General features: G+C 27.0%; 2 protein-coding genes across 4 annotated transcripts; one reads left to right on the plus strand and one right to left on the minus strand.

The window, feature by feature from the left end:
• Positions 1-824: 824 nt before the first annotated feature.
• On the plus strand, positions 825-13,310 carry LOC114122405 (inter-alpha-trypsin inhibitor heavy chain H3-like). 2 transcript variants are annotated; one of them, XM_050199077.1, is made up of 20 exons: positions 831-1,006; positions 4,225-4,526; positions 6,992-7,161; positions 7,234-7,344; positions 7,426-7,564; positions 7,648-7,756; positions 8,134-8,294; positions 9,644-9,844; positions 9,909-10,089; positions 10,198-10,384; positions 10,524-10,716; positions 10,785-11,001; positions 11,052-11,219; positions 11,337-11,452; positions 11,543-11,651; positions 11,737-11,772; positions 11,860-11,925; positions 12,015-12,304; positions 12,391-12,527; positions 13,126-13,310. In XM_050199077.1, the coding sequence occupies exons 2-20, from the start codon at positions 4,422-4,424 to the stop codon at positions 13,151-13,153; spliced, it is 2,724 nt and encodes a 907-aa protein (XP_050055034.1). In that variant the 5' UTR covers positions 831-1,006; positions 4,225-4,421; the 3' UTR covers positions 13,154-13,310. The 2 variants fall into 2 exon arrangements, with proteins under 2 accessions (XP_050055035.1, XP_050055034.1); XM_050199078.1 differs by lacking the exon at positions 11,052-11,219 and having other exon boundaries at positions 825-1,006.
• Positions 13,311-14,228: 918 nt separating this feature from the next.
• LOC114122411 (zinc finger matrin-type protein 2) lies at positions 14,229-17,477 on the minus strand. 2 transcript variants are annotated; one of them, XM_027985066.2, is made up of 5 exons: positions 17,233-17,469; positions 16,912-17,126; positions 16,771-16,844; positions 15,731-15,876; positions 14,229-15,635 (listed from the first exon to the last, which is right to left on the minus strand). In XM_027985066.2, exons 1-5 carry the CDS (start codon positions 17,245-17,247, stop codon positions 15,498-15,500), a joined length of 588 nt encoding a protein of 195 aa, XP_027840867.1. In that variant the 5' UTR covers positions 17,248-17,469; the 3' UTR covers positions 14,229-15,497. The 2 variants fall into 2 exon arrangements, with proteins under 2 accessions (XP_027840867.1, XP_050055036.1); XM_050199079.1 differs by having other exon boundaries at positions 15,495-15,652; positions 17,233-17,477.
• Positions 17,478-18,839: the final 1,362 nt, after the last annotated feature.

Genomic DNA, 18,839 nt, shown 5'->3' on the forward strand with positions numbered 1-18,839 from the left:
ATAGTTAAGTTGAAGATTAATTATAGTTGTTTATAGGAAAAATGTTATTTTCAAAGATTTGGAGTTATTTAATTTCTATCCAATTAGAGCGCCGCGCTGTTCTAAAATAGTAACATCACTCTAAATTAATAAAATATAGCTATTACTAAAAAAAATAAAGCCACAACTTAAAATCAATAAAACTGTATTTTTTAAAAATATTTTTATTGATTATTTATAGTTAGAACAATGATTTATATTATTTATGACATGTAAACTATTGAAAGTCAAATAATAATTATTTTCAAAAATTAGCGAAAAATGCGTACCAAAGTCATTTATTGTATCGAACGGGTTGATGCATTTCCAAAAATAACGCGGATTAAGTGAAAGACTATTTTGAATTTGAACTAAATAATTATTATGGCATAACTTAGTTAGATTTATATGTACGTACAGTCGAGATTGTCCACAAGTCCTAAAAAATACGGTTTTCGGGTTTAAATATTGTTCTAATGATATGTCATAATTATTGTGTAATATCTTAATAAATTAATAAATTTCGGTCATGTTGTCGAGCGTAGATAACAATTAATTTCAACGCACATATTTCATCACTTACACAGTAAACTCACACGTGTTTGTGACAATGGGGCGTAAGACGTGTGACTTGCCGTGTGTCGTCAGAGACAAGGGATGGTCCAATGAGAGGCTCTGTCACTAGTGCAACCAATGATAAAGCAAGTGTTTGGAAAAACAGAGGCCTTTGATGGGTTCGCCTGCGACTCTGTCTGGCATGCGACCATTTCGTCTCTGCTCATCAGTGCATGCGTACCAGTCACATTAGAAACATCTTTCGACACCAGATCCCGCAAACGACAACTTGGTTTCGTTTTGAACGGTATAATACAGTGTTGTATTTATTTTGATTCGCGTGTTCAGAGAGTTCTTTATTTGTGTCACCTACTCACCTTACCTACTATATATCACTACATAACATATATATTCCCTGCAGTCTGCGAGTCAGGTAAGTCGGTATTTATACTTTATAGTATTATTAAAATTTATATACATATTCTATATACGATTTACTTGATCATATTCTCGAGTACACGACCTCGAGAGCTCTCCAACGATCTGGTAGAGGGTAATAGCATACATTTAATATTTATATCTGATAGGTATTTTCCAGCAATTTTATTTTGTAGGGAACAGTCCCACCAGATTTGGTTTTCGGCTTATGATCTAGTATACATGTCATATCAGTCGTATTAAACAATTTTTTATCTTTTATCAATCGTATCAAAAGTTTTACCATATTAAACGTATTTACCTTATTAATTAAAACTTTTATTTTATTTCTTTTTTTTTATTTTGACGTTATTACATTGTGATAAGTCATTTTACTCCGAAAAGACTTGGTGATTTCAAATAAGTGTCTACACTCTACAGTAGGAAAAACGATGATTGGCGTCCGGCAAAGCTGGGCATTAACGAATTAAAAGTCAAAATTAAATCGATTAACTCGTTACTTTTTTTTGAAATTAATTTTTAATTTAATAAGTTACTTATTTTAAAAGATTAACGTATTATTAGTCCAAACAATAATGCAAATTTTTGAATAGCATTTTTAGAAAAGTAGGTTTTTCGATAGCTAGTTAATATTTTGATGTATCATTTTAAATTTCCTCAGTAATTTTCTTGTGCATAGAGAAAAACTATCTAATAAACATTATTATGTGTCTGGAATTTTTTTTTTAAAAACTAGAAAATTTTAACTTTAAATTAAGTTAAGTTACTTTATTTTTTCAAAGTTAACAAAAAAAAAATATCAGTAACCTATAACTTAACTTAACTTTATTATTTTAAAATAACTTAACGAGTTAAAAAAATCGTTAACTTGCTCAGACTCGATTGACGGTGCTGTTCGCCGGTTGTGTACGCGCCTTTACATCTTATTTATTTTTCGATAATTTAATTTGAGAAATTAATTGAGAAGAAGTAATCGGATCGTCCGTCTTTGTAAAAATGTCTATTATTATTTTATATAACATTTGGATGATAGCGTTCTCACTTTTCTGTTCGTTTGATTCGTGTAGTCGTGATTTATCTCCAGTGATTCATCTGCTTTGGACGGAGGATGTTCAGATGGTAACTTGTCATATCCCTTTCAATACAAGGATTACTGTAACTTTCCAAGATATACTTTTTTGACATGTATATGTCTTATGGCTGGGGGTCATTCTGTTAATTTGTGCGACACCAACAATGTTACCATTTGAGACGGCGATTGTTTATAGTAACTGGTTGTTATAGCAACCGGTTGCTATGTAAAAATGTATAAAAAAAATATATATATTATTATATTATTAGTTTAATCTAACTATTTTTAACTATTTTTTATTTTTTTTTATTTTTACTATTTTTAATTTTTTTTTTTTATTCTAATACCAAATTGACATTGACATTCTTATGTCAACTATATTCAGTAGAAACAAGACATATACATGTACCGATGTATCTGCATGTAGTGTAGATTCTCTTTAGTTTTTCCCAGTACTGTATCCATACTCCACAGGCTCTTTTGTTGTCGTCATGTAGTTGATGGGCCACACTGAATGAACACGATGGTTGCTGGTGCTCCACCGTACACATAACTTATATTACTAATTGCAGTAACACGAACATTTCATGATTTTTAAAAAATGTACCAGTAAATAGTGAAATATAAAATTCAGTATTAATGATTGTACACCAATTACGAGATGGTTTAATTTGGTCAATAGTTTCAGAGCTTCAAGATTATACAGTTTGGCATAAACTGTAAACTGGTGTCATGCTATATTTGGTTTACTTTAGTATTTCAAGCGATTTTAAGTTTAAACATATTATGCAAACAATTTGTATTATATATATTTGAATTTTAGTTTAGAACTGAATAAGGAAAGTTATATATTGGAGTTTGAAATGTTTTTCTTACCGATCTGTCACATGTCCAACCATCATTAGTAGAATTATTCGTATTGTCATAATACATATAGACGAAGAATTCAAAGCTTAAAAGTTTGAAAAAGTTTTTTAATTATATTAATTGGAGTAGATTTTTTTTTGGTTAGCTGTCTGTATAGTTCTGTTATTAATGTTATTATTATCAACAAAACTTTTTTCATTTTCGATATTGTATTTTGAAGACCGTGATTTAATTATATCTCACGAACAAAGGTCGTGGGTCGCTGCTCATATCGGCGATAAGCGCGACGACTACGAATTAAACGTTGATCATAGTTTAATAGAAAGAAGTACAATCAAACGCAATTTGAGTAAAAAAATGTTTTGTATTTACCTAATTTAAATATGTTTATGTAGTAAAAGCGCTCGGCATTCAACGGTTATTATGATTCCCCTCCAACCTCGCATACAGTTTTTTAGCCTATCACACAATAATAATTGTGCATAAACACTTTTTTTTACAACACGATTGAGTACATTAATCAGCGTATCAAAGGTATAGTATGAATTCAAACACCCTAATAAGACTGATGTTATGATAATTTAAACGAAACTTTTATTACAAAACCTATTAAATATTAATTAATCGATAATATTTCGGTAAGTAAGATATATAATATGCAATGATAAATACGTGAAAATTATAATTTAAACAATTTCGGTTTGGAAGTCGCAACAACGTACACAATATTCTGAGCTCAATCGAATCAATCGTGTTTCTAAAAATGTACACGTTTAATAGCGGTGGTGGTCTTACAACCTGGCCAACACCCTTGTTGTTGTATTTGTTTGTGAATGTTGTTTACGTACGTGCAGGGTAGCTAGATAATAATTCGCATTGCGAGAGGCATATTATATTATTGGTTTATTTAGGTACACTGGTTAGTCTTTATGGATTTGCAAAAACAACTGTTGTAATATTTTTATTATGAAAAAACAATTAGATAAAATTTTCGGTACTTAATTAGTAATACATAATCAATTGTGTTTTCGAATATTATATTGCAATAACATGTATTGTCGAATCGGATAAAAACTCGATTCTAATCTTATCACATCTCGTTGTTTTCAATTATACCTAACAGATAAGTCCGCGGGTAAAACTGACGAGTTCGTATAACACGAAACTCTATTGGAAAAACATAGGAATCTTAGGTAAGGGACTCGCGCGATCGTGTTCTCTCGTTGGACAGAATAGATCTTTGAAGTATATTTTATCATACGTGCATTTTTAAGGTGTCAACGCAATCACGCCGGTGGTGGGGAAGCAGCTTTTAACTGTTTTAGACCACGTGATGTTTACCTGCACTCGTACTATAATATGATAAGACAAACCGCTGAGTCGTAGGTGTCTTCTGAGCACGAACACTACAAATAGACTTGAACTTGCCAGGCCGGTGAATTCTAAGTCTGCAAATGCCCGACGTAACGATATGTTGACTTTTTCAATGCATTCGGCGTTGCACGCGTGCACTTTTGCAACCGCTTTGCTGTTGTTGCTGGCGTTAGCCGTAGAGCAGACCGGTGCTAATGAAGTAGTAAGTTAATTTTTTTTTCGATGTACTATTACTTTTTGCTCGTGTTTAGAGGGGGGAGGGGTAAGAAGTTAATTTTAGTAACTGTAATTAAATATATTTTGCGAATAGCTTGTGATCATCAAAACACAATATTTAATATTATGTAATAACCAATTAACTGACGTATCAAATATAAATTAAAGGCAGCTTATGACAGTAAATAATATAAATTATAATTATACTATTAGTATCCATTGATAATTTCAATCAACGTACTATAATGTAAACACTTATTTTGAATTAAATAATGAATGATTTTTTGCAATATTTTTAGAATTTTTTTTTTAATCTAGTCTCGTAAAATTGTAAAATGTTGTACCAAGACTATTCATACGTAAATCATTAACAAAAAGAAATATTGGTATAAATAATTTTAGCATCGTGCTTATTTTTTTTTTTGTTAGAGTCATTCACATTATACCAGGTTCCTCTATTATTTTTATAACTCATAACTCATATAAATGTATACCTATTTTTACAAACTGATTTTATGAGTAAAACCTTTAACTATTTATAGTTATGTGACGCAAACTTTTCAATATAATATCTTATTAAACATATACTAATATTATTAAATTTCAATAGTACAATAAATTGTTTTAATAGATTTTAGAGTAAGAAATTTCGAAATTAAATGATAAATGTATCGAAAAACAGTCTAATAAAATGATAAATATACTCGTGTATTACAAACATTAAACAATGCTTATCATAAAAATATTTAAGTTCTATAGGATTTTTATACTGTTGTTTTTTGTTGTATAAATATGGTATCTGTACATAAATTCCACATTACATTTTCATCAAATATTACATTTGATCAGATACATGGTCTAGCCGTTACAGGGTACTTTGAAATAGATTTATTATTAATTACTATGTACATTGCATTGCCTTATATTTTTACAATAATAGATATTCATTTTATTAAAATGCACGTTATATTTATTAATAATTTAGATTATGAGAGATACACATATATTCATTTAATCATATTTCGTATGAACTTTCTGACTTTTAATAGATTGAATCTCAAGTAAGGTCAGAAAAAAGTATGCAGATATAATAACTATGTGTAATCTTTAATTAATATTTTTGATATTTAATATTTATATTGCATATTATACAGTTGTTTATTGCAAAATATAGTGATATACATGATGTATACTGTATAGTATAAATAAAACCAGTCCAAGTGTACTTTTTCGAGGCACTCCACAAACCATTTTCCTTTCCTTATCTAATATACTATTTATCATTAAAATTTGAGTAAATTTGTAATTTTTACAGGCATTTCAAACATAGCATACTTTGTATATTTATTACTTTCACTTATATCGCATATTATAATTAACTGCTAATTAGACACAATTTACAATTTATGAATACTATAGAGCTGTAGAGTCACAAAAATGAGAAATAGGTTATACACATTTATTGAAATTTCAAAGTAAATTAGATTAATTACAATTTACTTAATCATAATAAGATATAAGTAAAGCTATCCCATATTTCCGAGTGATGATCTGTAATAATTTGACATATGTCAATATATTTGACAATATGTCTTATGGCTGGGGGTCATTCTGTTAATTTGTGTGACACCAAGAATGTTACCATTTGAGAAGGCGATTGTTTATAGCAACTGGTTGTTATAGCAACCGATTGCTATGTAAAAATGTATAAAAAATATATATATATTATAATATTATTAGTTTAATCTAACTATTTTTAACTATTTTTTATTTTTTTTATTTTTACTATTTTTAATTTTTTTTTTTATTCTAATACCTAATTGACATTGACATTCTTATGTCAACTATATTCAGTAGAAACAAGACATATACATGTACCGATGTATCTGCATGTAGTGTAGATTCTCTTTAGTTTTTATATATTTATATAGCAATACAGCAAATACATTATAATTTTTTTTTTTTTTTAATTCTATTGAAATACAATAGTTTGAACTACCAGTGTAACAAAAAGTTAGTAATAAATTATTCTATATAATCACATATATAAACTTTATAATTTCATTGACAAAAAATGTCTTACTTATAAACACAATGTATCAAAAATAATTCGAAAAATTAAGATAAGTTGTACGTATTGAAATTTTATGTTGCTTTATTTATAATAGCCAACTCGCAAATTCTATACAACTCAAGGTGATCACCCCGTAAACACGTACAGGTATACAACCATTAGGAATAATACATTTTGAATTTAAAGTATTATTAAACATTGGTTTTTTTTTAAAATGTATTAAGTAATATAGTGTACATAAAATAAAATTTCCTAAAGTTTCACTTTGTTGCTATAGTAATACATCCAATTTGATTAATTTGAGTTTTTCGACAAGTACTAGCTTAAACTTAAACATTAAACGAAAATAATAATAAATTATTTATTATTAATTTTAGGTCCAGGCTAAAAATGAAGACATTTATAGCTTTGTCGTTCATTCGAAAGTCAAGTACAGATATGCTCAGACTGTTGTATCCAGTGTTGTGGCCAACAAGGGAAACACTTCACACGAAGTACAGTTCTACGTTACTCTTCCAGAATCTGCATTCGTTTCTAAGTTTTTAATGTGAGTATAAATAATACTAATATATATTTAGGATTATGAAATTAAATTTATCGGTCTTGTTGTGGTTTTAAGGGAAATAAATGAAAAAGTGTACGAAGCTTATGTAAAAGAAAAGAAAGAGGCCAACGAGGAATATATTGCTGCTGTTAACTCGGGTCAAACAGCTGCTCATGTAGAACAAAAGTAAGTAAAGCGTAGTAACCTTAAAATTTAAAATCATTTCTGATATTAAATATTGACAACCGATAATTGTTTTATCTGTAGTGTAAGAGATTCAAATAAATTTACGGTTTCTGTGAATGTGGAAGCAGAAAGCAAAGTGACATTTAATCTCACTTACGAACAGTTATTAAACAGAAAATTGGGAATTTATGAAAACGTAATAAACTTACAACCCGGACAAGTGAGTATAAAATTATAAATTTGGAATTTCAAATGTATCACTGTTGAAATGATAACATTGCCTTGTAATTATTGTTGTTATAGGTTGTCAAAAACTTGCAAGTAATTGTAGATATCGAAGAATCATCAAACATTACAACATTGGAAGTACCAGACATAAAAACAGCAAATGAAATTGAAACTACAGTTAGTAGTAAGTATAATCCATTTGATATATTTGTATTTTTTTAATTGAACGTGCAGTTAAAAACATTATTATGTAGGTAACGAACTAATAACGATTAATGAGTAATATAACTAACATTAAAAAAATTATTTTAGTAGATTAATATAGTTAGGTAATGAAATAAATGCGATTAATGGAATAGGTATGTTTTTATTTTCATCGGTTTTTAGTCTTTAATATAAACATTGCTTTACAATGAATAATGAAATGGTTTGTTATTTTAAATATTCTTTAATTAACTATAATAATTTTAAATTATATCTATTTTATAATATGTTGTCTTCTTACGAATATTATGTATGTACTAAGAATTAAGATTATAATTACATACAAATGTATTTCAGAAAACCAATTGGCGAAAATTTCCCGCGAGTCAGGCTACAAAGCGACGATAACGTGGAGTCCAACTGTTAAAGAACAGTTAACATTTACGGAAAACGGCGTCAAAGGCCAATTTATAGTTCAATATGACGTAGATCATAATTCCACTCCAAATCAAGTTCTGGTATGTCATTTAAAAAAAATAATATAATACATTTATCGTTTATCATAGTAAAAAAATTATATGAGTATACTTAAATATATTTTTAACAAGGGTTTAGAATTTTAAAGCATATGTTTTTATTTTTATGTATAAGAGTATAAGATAGAAATAAAATTGTTATACATAAATCCGTTTTACGTTATTCTGATTCCATAGAAACAAATTCATTTTAGCTTTTTTTTATGTAAATGTTTTTTTGCCTTTTTATTGCTTTTTTTCAATTATTCTAGCTCTGAATTTTTTATATGCTTATTATTCTATTGTAATAATACTAAAAAAAAGTTATAAGAAATGTAAAAACCCAAAATGCAGATATTGAATTATTATTGTTTTCGTTATCGGGTTGTTTATGAAATGTATAATTAAACGTATAGACTATGGATTGCCAATCTAACTAGGGATAGCCTGCAGTAATTGTATAGTCAGTATGCCTACAACATCAATGTCGACCACTTCAAAGTTCAAAATTTTAAATTTAGTGTTGTTATTTGAAACCATGAGGACATGAGGCATGTACCGATCAATTAAGTGGATGTAGAGAGTTCGTTTTCTACGTATAAAAATATTCTATTCGACACAATAGTCAGTTTCACTACTGAAAATCTAGGAAAATACAAGGTAGTTACTTCTTTTTGTAATTTAAATTAATATTTTAAATTTTTTTATTTTTTTGATTATTTTTCATATATATTTATTGCTTTATTAAAACATTCGTGTGGTTTTTTAGATGCTTATTATGCTTTAAAATCCTAACTCTATTTAGAACGTATTTTCGAATTAAAGTAATTTTTATTTTCATACTTCCATTAAAATTAGATTAAAGCAGTGGTTTTCAAACTTTTACTATACACAGCACACCGTAAACTTAAAAAAATGTTCACGGCACACTGACTTTTTTTTTAGATGAACAAATTTGTTTTGAATTAATTATTAATTTATTTTCTTAAATCACAATTCAATGCAATCGGTAATTTATGGGAAAATCTCGACACACTAAGTGGATACTCCCGGCACACTGGTGTGCCGCGGCACCCAGTTTGAAAACCACTGGATTAAAGTAATAAACTAATGAGTATACACTTATAACAAATCATTAGATATGTTTTTTTTATAAAATTTTTTAAAATTACTTTTTAATAAAATGTTAGCGCACTGCCAAATTAAGAAAATAATAATATAATAATTAAATACAAAAATTAATTTATTATCCACATTAGTTTGAAAAAAATTTGCTTTTTCTTATTTTATTGAACACAATTTAGCTACATTATTTATATTTATTTTAACGATTTAAATTAAATAATTTTTAGATCGACGATGGATATTTTGTTCATTTCTTTGCTCCGACGGATTTGAAACCGCTTAGGACTCACGTTATATTTGTACTCGACGTTAGTGGTTCTATGGCAGGACAAAAATTATCACAAGTGAAAGAAGGTATGGGTCAAATTTTGTCAGAAATCCATTCTGAAGATTTTTTCACGTTGATACTTTTCTCAGATTTTGCTCAAGTAAATGCGCAATTTTATAACTAGTAATTAGAAATCTATTGTTAATTAAATACTCACTGAGTAGGTTTGGACAATAAACGCTACACAAGAAACGTCAAATCGTTGGGACGAAACTGGTAACAACTGGAAGACGAACAATAATTTTAGTTTGGAGACATTAGGTGAAAAACGTTTCGTTTTTCCAGCAACCGAGCAGAACATACAATACGCCAAAAAATTCATTCAAGACTTGACATCGCAGTGGAGTAAGACACAATAGTGGAATAACCCATATTATAATTAATTAGAATATTCTATACAAAATTCACGAAAATTTGTGTTGCAACGGTTGTAATTAAACATTTTTTTACAAGGTACAAACATGGAGGATGCCCTTACCAAAGCTCACTCTATCGCCAAGTTGGGAGAAACGCGTTTCAAAGATGGTGCTAACATGCCAAAACCAATTATTGTGTTTCTGACCGATGGCCAACCTAACAGAGGAATTACTACCAATTCCCAGGAACTTATAGAATATGTTTCTAATACTAACATAGAGAAGTGAGTTAGCTAATATTAATATTTAATAATTGAATGTCACTATTGCATCGACAAAATGAACTACCTTCATCATTATATTTTATAATTATTTTATAATTAACACAAACTCATAAAAATAATATTAATTTATATTTATTAGGTATCCTATATTCAGTTTGGGTTTTGGCGAAGAAGCGGATATTGATTTTCTTAAAAAACTCTCATTGAACAATACCGGTTTCGCTAGAGTCATCTACGAAGCTTCGGACGCTTCGTTACAATTACGTAATTTCTATAAAGAAATTTCTTCTCCTGTTCTATCTAACGTTACTTTCCAATACATTGACGCACAAGTAAGAATACACATACATAGTTTTTTGCATTTGTTCTGTACTTACATGATATATTTTAACCTTTACAGGTCGACAACATAACTGTGACGAAAAAATCATTTAATTTGTTGTTTAAAGAAACAGAATTAGTAGTGTCCGGAAAGTTGAAGGATGGCACATCGCCCGTTTTTAACGGCACTTTAAACGCCGTTTCGACTGAAGGAAATTTCAACCGTTCCGTTGTTGTTTCGTGTTTCGATATCCCCATCATCCCTCCCACTTCCCTTCCAACGCAGAGAAGAATTGGTAATAAAATATATTGTTATTTTTGTTGTATATTAACCTGTTGTTTAAAGAAACAGAATTAGTAGTGGCCGGAAAGTTGAAGGATGGCACATCGCCCGATTTTAACGGCACTTTAAACGCCGATTCGACTGAAGGAAATTTCAACCGTCCCGTTGTTGTTACGTGTTTCGATATCCCCATCATCCCTCCCACTTCCCTTCCAACGCAGAGAAGAATTGGTAATAAAATATATTGTTATTTTTGTTGTGTATTTAAGTACCTAAAAATACGTGTGAACTGAGAGTGTTTATACTTTCATACTCAACTTAACGGATTTTTTGATGTTTTGATAACAGGTCATTTAGAAAAGTTATGGGCATATTTGAACATACAACAATTGTTGGACAAATATGAATTAAACAAGAACGAAAATTCTACGGCAAAAGCTAAAGCACTTGAATTAGCATTAGAAGTAAGATAATGTTATATTTTTAACTACAAACGTTTACACTTACTTGATTTATCATTATATTTTATAATATGTATGTATATTTTTTTTCAGTATTCATTTGTTACTCCACTCACATCCTTAGTTGTTGTCAAACCTAATGATACAACAACATCAGTGGCCTTAGAGAAAATCAAACCACTTAATGATAGCTACAATTTTGGTATTTATTTATATGGAAATAAATATATTTTGTAAAGATAATTGATAAATTTAATATATTTTTTATTGGTATTTTCGTTTTGAAGGTTTTTCAAGGACTGTTACTCCATTTAGTGCATTAGGTTCTTTAAGTTATATGGCATTAAGTTATTTATATTAAATAGTATACTACAAACATTGAAGATAATTTTGTTTATACATTTTTATAGGGCCACCACTCCCTCCAAGCATGCAAATGCCAATGCCGTTTTCTGGTCGTTCAAGTCGTCCACCATGTAAAATTTAATAATTTTTTGTCTTAAACATTAGTTATATTCAAGTTTCCAAATTGTATTAAATGCAAAATATGTATAATTTATTTCAGTTATAACACCAAAGTCGTCAAAATATCGTCCTCTTTTTATTCTTAAGTCTTACACGAAATCAGAAGATGATACATCTGAATCCATAGGTGTTTTCACAAATATGTCATCACTTCAAGTTTCGCATGTAGATAATTCTACACCCACCTCTACTATAGATTTTTCTCATTTACTCGTACTTATAGACAAATCAAGTTCTACATCTTTGCATGACATAATGGACATAACATGGTTGAGTAGTTCTATTACATTGAATGCAACTAATACAGTTTACCAAGTATCATTGGACACTGTAAGTGAACTGTGACTGAACAGACTGTCATTTTTGATAATTACAAATTTATATTGTATGTTGACCGTTTTAATTTTTTTTATTAGACTGGTCAATCGTATCAAAATTGTACAACACCCGACCAAAGTTATGGTAATTGTAAACATTTAAAAGACTGCGTTGTGCCTTCAATTTTGAACTCATTTGATACATATCTTTCATTATTTTGTCCAATAGAAACATTGTGAGTACAATATTATTATATATTTTGTATTTTATACATGTCTGTAGGTATATATAATGTGTTATGGGTGTTAGAAATTTATTAGTTTATTAAGTCATTTAATCGGTAAAAACACTTGTTACTCAATTGAACTAGATAATTAAATTTTGTTTTTTGCTTCTAAAAACGTTATTTACATAATACATAAAAACGAAAAGAAATGTTGGTTACAGTACAAGAAAAACTTTGTGCAAATATGGCTTGATAAGTTGATATTAAATATTTTTATGGTTCGAAATATTTGTTTACGTACGCTGTATGCATAAAAACTGAAATGGGCATAAAATTACATTATTAACTTATCATTAACATTTTTATGTTGTATTCTAAAAGTTATTTTCAGTATTACTTGGCAATTGTTTATAAATTATAAGTTACTAAATTATATTTTACTTATGTTTAAGGGAATTAAAAATATTTTAAAAACATTTATTTTATGTAATCAGCGTTAGTACTGTGATAAACTGTTCTGTATTATTTTTTATATAATGCATATTATAAATACTTATTAAATTCATAATGTTTAACTAATAATAATAAATATTTTTATTTTTCACAGGTATGCAGGAATTTGCTGTTTAGTGTAAATTGTAATTGTGTGAATGTCCACAAATTTCTAGGAAGCAGAATATTATTAATATTTTTAAAGTGGTTTTTTTTTAAGTTATTATTATTATTTATTATTGGACTTATATTTTAATTTTATTTACCTTTTTATTATTTATTAAACACAGATATTATTTATCCAAATGAAATTTTCGTACCTAGTTTAAATACGAAATTACTTCTAAATTTGAACTTAATATGTCTGTAAAAATAGGTTTATTCACTTTTTATTTTCAGTACGAACATAACAGAAAATCTTAAACACAACACACGACTTTCTCGTTCCATAGTGGTTGTACTACACCATGAGTGTCGAGTGAGTCAATTTACAAATACACGGTCATAGAACTATACTCTATCCGTTTTATGTTTATTTTTATTTTAATAAAAGTTTTACACGGCGTTAAAATTAGGCAATAGAGGTGCATTACTGTAGTGGATATTTAAAAAAAACTATTCAATTTGTGTATGCCTATTACCTCTCGTCGATTAACTGATATAAAAAAACCAATCTTGTATGCATATTTATTTATTTATTACTGATTTACTGGGCTATAAATAAAGATAAATTACTCATCTACGGTGTCCCGAATGAGGCATTAAAATAATAATGAATATAAGATATTGTACTTGGTATTCATACAGGATCAGTGAATAACCCATAGACAACTATAGTTTAATAGGAAAAACCAGAAAACTCATTTTGCTTTGTAAAACCTTCTAGTTTTTAATTAAATCGGCCAATAAGTAAGACGGACAAGAGTATAAGTTCCAAAAATGGTATTATCTTTTTTTATATAATATACTTTTATTATTAGTATTATAATCGTTTTCTAAATGTGGTATATGGTATCATGATTTGTTTTTCAATAACAACAAACAACTTATTAGTTACTGTATTAGTCAATGATCAAGAATGGTTTTGATAAATTCGTGGTATGAGTAATTTTAAATTGGTCTAAAAATAATCTACATTGTATTGGTCACAATACAACTACAGTACGCAATTATCAGACATAGTACGATTAATAATTGTTTATAAATAATTATCATAAATTGAAATGCTGTACAAAGGTTTGATGTTTTATTTCTACTCAATATTTGTATTTCAGAAATTTAAACTTGTCTTAATGAATAATGATTGTTTTACTACATTAAGTAAGTATAATAAAGTTAAAAAAAAAAAACTATTAACTATAAAATACATTGTATCATTGTTGCTGAATAGAGGGTATAAGGATGTTTAATCACCCATGTTCCTTTTATACTTTGCTCTTTTACCTACAAATTAATGTTAGATGGCAGAAGTATGGTACGTATGGGCAGTTATTAAAACCTTCTAATGAAAGAAAAGTATTGAAAACTTATACTATAAAATTATAAATGTATGCCTATAAAAATATTCTCTCATTATGCCTGGATTAAGAAAAATTGGAGGGTGTGTGGCTAATAACTTAAAATTATTTAGTAGTTTTTTGGTCAAAAATATTACATTTTACCATTTTTAAAACAAACTATCTGATTTTAATAAGATTGTCTACAGAAAGTGATATATTATAAAATTTAAACTTAAAAATGTGCTAAAAGACTAGTATTATAATTTAACTATAATTTATTTTATATTTATACCTAGTAACTATAATATTAATATTTTTATTTTTGATCTGAGTAAAATTTTAGTAATGAAAGTAATATCATAAGATACATTATATTTAATCAATAGTACATCATATATTTCTTATTAGATAATAATTATAAGTGTATGTACAAAGTAATAATACTTTTTATAGTGATACAGTGTTCAAACAGGGCAGAGGATTTTTTTTTTTGGCATTTTATCGATGAGTATCCACAATCTAGTATCAGCCCCTAAAAGTCTTATTCTGAGCTATATCCCATATACTTATAATCCACTCTATGTCAGCATTGTATTGAATATTTTATGTGTAGAAAGAAAACTGAAGAAATTTAATTTTAATTTAAAATTTTAATAGAATACAATTATATACAATAATAATAATAATAAAATAAAAGTTAAAATTGTGTCTTATTATTATTGATACTGTCAACTATATTCTATTTCAAATAATATTTTTTGATATGAATAATTTTATGTACATTTATAATATTTCAAAAAATAATTGCTAATGATAAATATTAATTTTTTTTTTTTACAGATTAGTTTGTTGTTTGGTGTGAATATTTATGAAATTTTAAAAAAGCAGTTTCATTACAATTTTAGATGTTATTAATCATTATTATTGTCGATTAATGAGATTTTATATGTACTATTTTATAATTTAAACTTGATTGTGTATAAAATTGTTATTTTTTTGATGACCCAAAACCTGAAAATCCCATTAATGCTGCCATATCATCGTTTTGAGGTTCATCATCTAATTCATCATGTTTTCGTTTTTTCTCTTTCTTTTTTTCTTTTCTATATTCCTTTAACTTCTCTTCCTAAAAAATAAAAATATCTAAGTTTAAAGTATATGAATAGAATAGGTAAAATCTATTTTAATCTATTCTGTAGTATATGTTAAATTTAAAGTTACTTCTTCTTTCAATTCTCGTAAACGCTGTTCTAAATCATAATCCTTTTTCTTTTCTTCCATTTTCTTTTTATTCGATTCAAATCGTTTTTTTACTTGATCCAGTGATGATCTTTCAATTTTCATGGACATCCCTAAATTTCTTTGATCTGAAAACATAAAATCATTTAAAATACACTCATGTATAAATATGAAGGGTTAGGCTTAAGAGAGATATTTCAAATATTTTCTTGTTTCTTGAAGTTTCTAGATAATTTATGTATAAATATGCGAGCTATAAATTTGTAAAATATATCAAATTATTTTCATCTTTTTCGAGAGATAATTTATAGAAACTGGACTGTATACTGATACAATTTTAATCAGTTATCAATAAAGACCAAAATTTTCATGCAGTTACATTCTTTTATTGCATGTTTCAAATATCCTTGAAGAAACAATTAATAAACTATGAATCCGAATTTAATGAAATAAATTAATCAAAACAATGTGTTTTTATTCGTTTGAAATTGCATGATTCTGGGTACTGGGATTAAAACGCATACTTTAATTTATATTTCATCTATAAACATTTAAATACACATTTTTATATTATTATAAATATTATTTATAGTTTTTGTTACTCTTTATCATAATAGGAACAATATAATAAATATTATATGAATTTGATAACCATATGCATACAATTGACAATTAACTACAATAGTCTAGTATACACACTACAGCCGTAGGAAAATCTGTTGAAAATTTACATGATCCTATATATTTTTTTTTAATATAATAACAATAATGTAATGAAATAATATAATGTTCTAAATTAAATTACAAAATTTTTGCTTTATTTATACCTACAACACACAAACAATTGTAATACAAAATAAACAGTAATGAAAATATGATTTTATACATTTTCAAGTGTTTGTTACACAAAAGTATGGTGTTTAATAATCACTTATCAAAGAATGATATATTTTTAAAGAATACCACAACACTGAATAATATTAATCTACATTGTTTTATGACAACATGAAATATAGACTTACGTTTTTTTCCATTTATATGATCCAAAAAATTAATGGAATCTTTAACCACACAATCGCAAACATTACAGTAATATCTGGAACATTATAAGATTAATTTAGTTAAAATAAAGTCGAATAAAAAATGTAAATATGATTTATTACCCTCCACTTTGTGAAGAAGGAGTAGCTTTAGTAATTACAACACTTTTTCCAAGTTTTGAATCTAAGTCTACGCGATAATCTCGTTGCTTGAGCATTTCTCTTTTGATTGGTGATAGATCTTTGGAACGATCGTCGTCGAGATCGTCCATCAATCGCTTTCTGGCTAATTTTTCGTATTCGTCTCGGTCCCATTTTCGTCGATGATCTTCAGGTCTCTATTTAACATTAAAATCAAAATTATTTTTCACACTATCAAACTGTCTTATAGATAATACTTTATTATGTATAACTATTAGAAAATAATGTATCCGTATTACTTACACTACTTGATGACATTATGAGTTGGTTTTATTAATTTATTAAAATAAGAGTAATAAAAATTTAATAGTTAAAATTTAAAAAAACGAACAAATGTAAGAAATATTATTATGTTTTACTTGTTTAGAAAATAGTTATTGAATTATTTGAATTATTTTATAATAGCTTAAAAATATTAAGCTTAACTTTTTTAATTTGTCCAGTTTCACAGCTTTATCAATGACAATAAACAATAAACAGTACGACAAAAATACAAGTTAATATAAACATTGATAAGTAAAACATGTAATATTGATAATAGACTCATGATATCGTGCATGATAATGTAGTGGTTGGTAATACATATGATACAGTTTGGTAACCAATGCAATCAACGCAGTTCTAGTCATGGTTCTAGTGGTTCTGTAGTCTATACCACAGATTTCTAATAGAATAGAAGTCTGTGTTCTATAGTAGACGTTTACAACTTTGTTATGAGCGTTGTACTTGAATTTTTACCAAAAAGAAGTATACCTACAATATTGGTAAAGACTAAAGACTAAGGACATTTGGAAACCATTACCTCTCTATTGTAATTAAAATCCAGTAGGTACCTAAAATATAAAAAATATATTAAAATACTATTAATCAGAGAACACGTCCTATCATAATAAATAATATATAAATATCTATAAGTTATTAATTTATTATTGTACATATTTCATATTTTATAATTTATTATAAATTATTAAATCATTAATTTGACAACTACACTTTATTTAATTATATCTTATTCTTTTAATGAAACCAGTAATTTTTGTTTATTGTGACATCAAAATAAAATATAATTGTAAAGAAACAAATAAAAATTTTCTTAATAAATTTAATATTTTTATGAAAAATGTAATATTCTATTGAGTGAAAAAATTCAAATAATGTGTTTTTAAGTAAAGGAAAATACAATGAATTTGCAGAAGATTAGAAGAGGTCACATGGTTAAAAAGTGGAACAAAATTAAAACCAAATGATTATAAATAAATTATTAAAGCGCTCTAATATAATGAATCTATATAAGTAATATTGATAAATTAATTAGTATATTCGTATGCGTATGTATTGTCGTATGTTAAAATTTCAAATTTGTACCGGTAACTGATCCAAATATAATTAAATATTATGTTTATAATGAAGATAATAAATTATAGCTGTGGTCTGTGATATAATTGTTTAATAAAAATAAATAACTTGTAAGTTATTGAGAAAACAAAAACTGTGTTATATATTTTTAATTATAATTCCCTACTGAATTTTGGTCCTTCTGTAGAATAGCTGGATAAAGTGTATAATTTACCACATTGTCCATTGAAATTGGGCATTGTCATTGATTAAATATTTAATCAATGCTTCAATGGCATTGTAATATAACGTCCGATTATACACTTTGACAGCTACATATACAATATATTCAATATGACAATATTGCATATGTTTTACAAAAAAGGTAGTTAATATAAATATATGTATGTAGGTACATATATAATTCCTATTATATTATGTTTCATAGATTGAATATTGACAAATGATGCGACTGCTGTGTGATTTTTAAATCATTATTCGCTTTTAAAAATGTC

This window comes from Aphis gossypii, chromosome 2 (assembly GCF_020184175.1).
Source record: "Aphis gossypii isolate Hap1 chromosome 2, ASM2018417v2, whole genome shotgun sequence".
Lineage (NCBI taxonomy): Eukaryota > Metazoa > Arthropoda > Insecta > Hemiptera > Aphididae > Aphis > Aphis gossypii.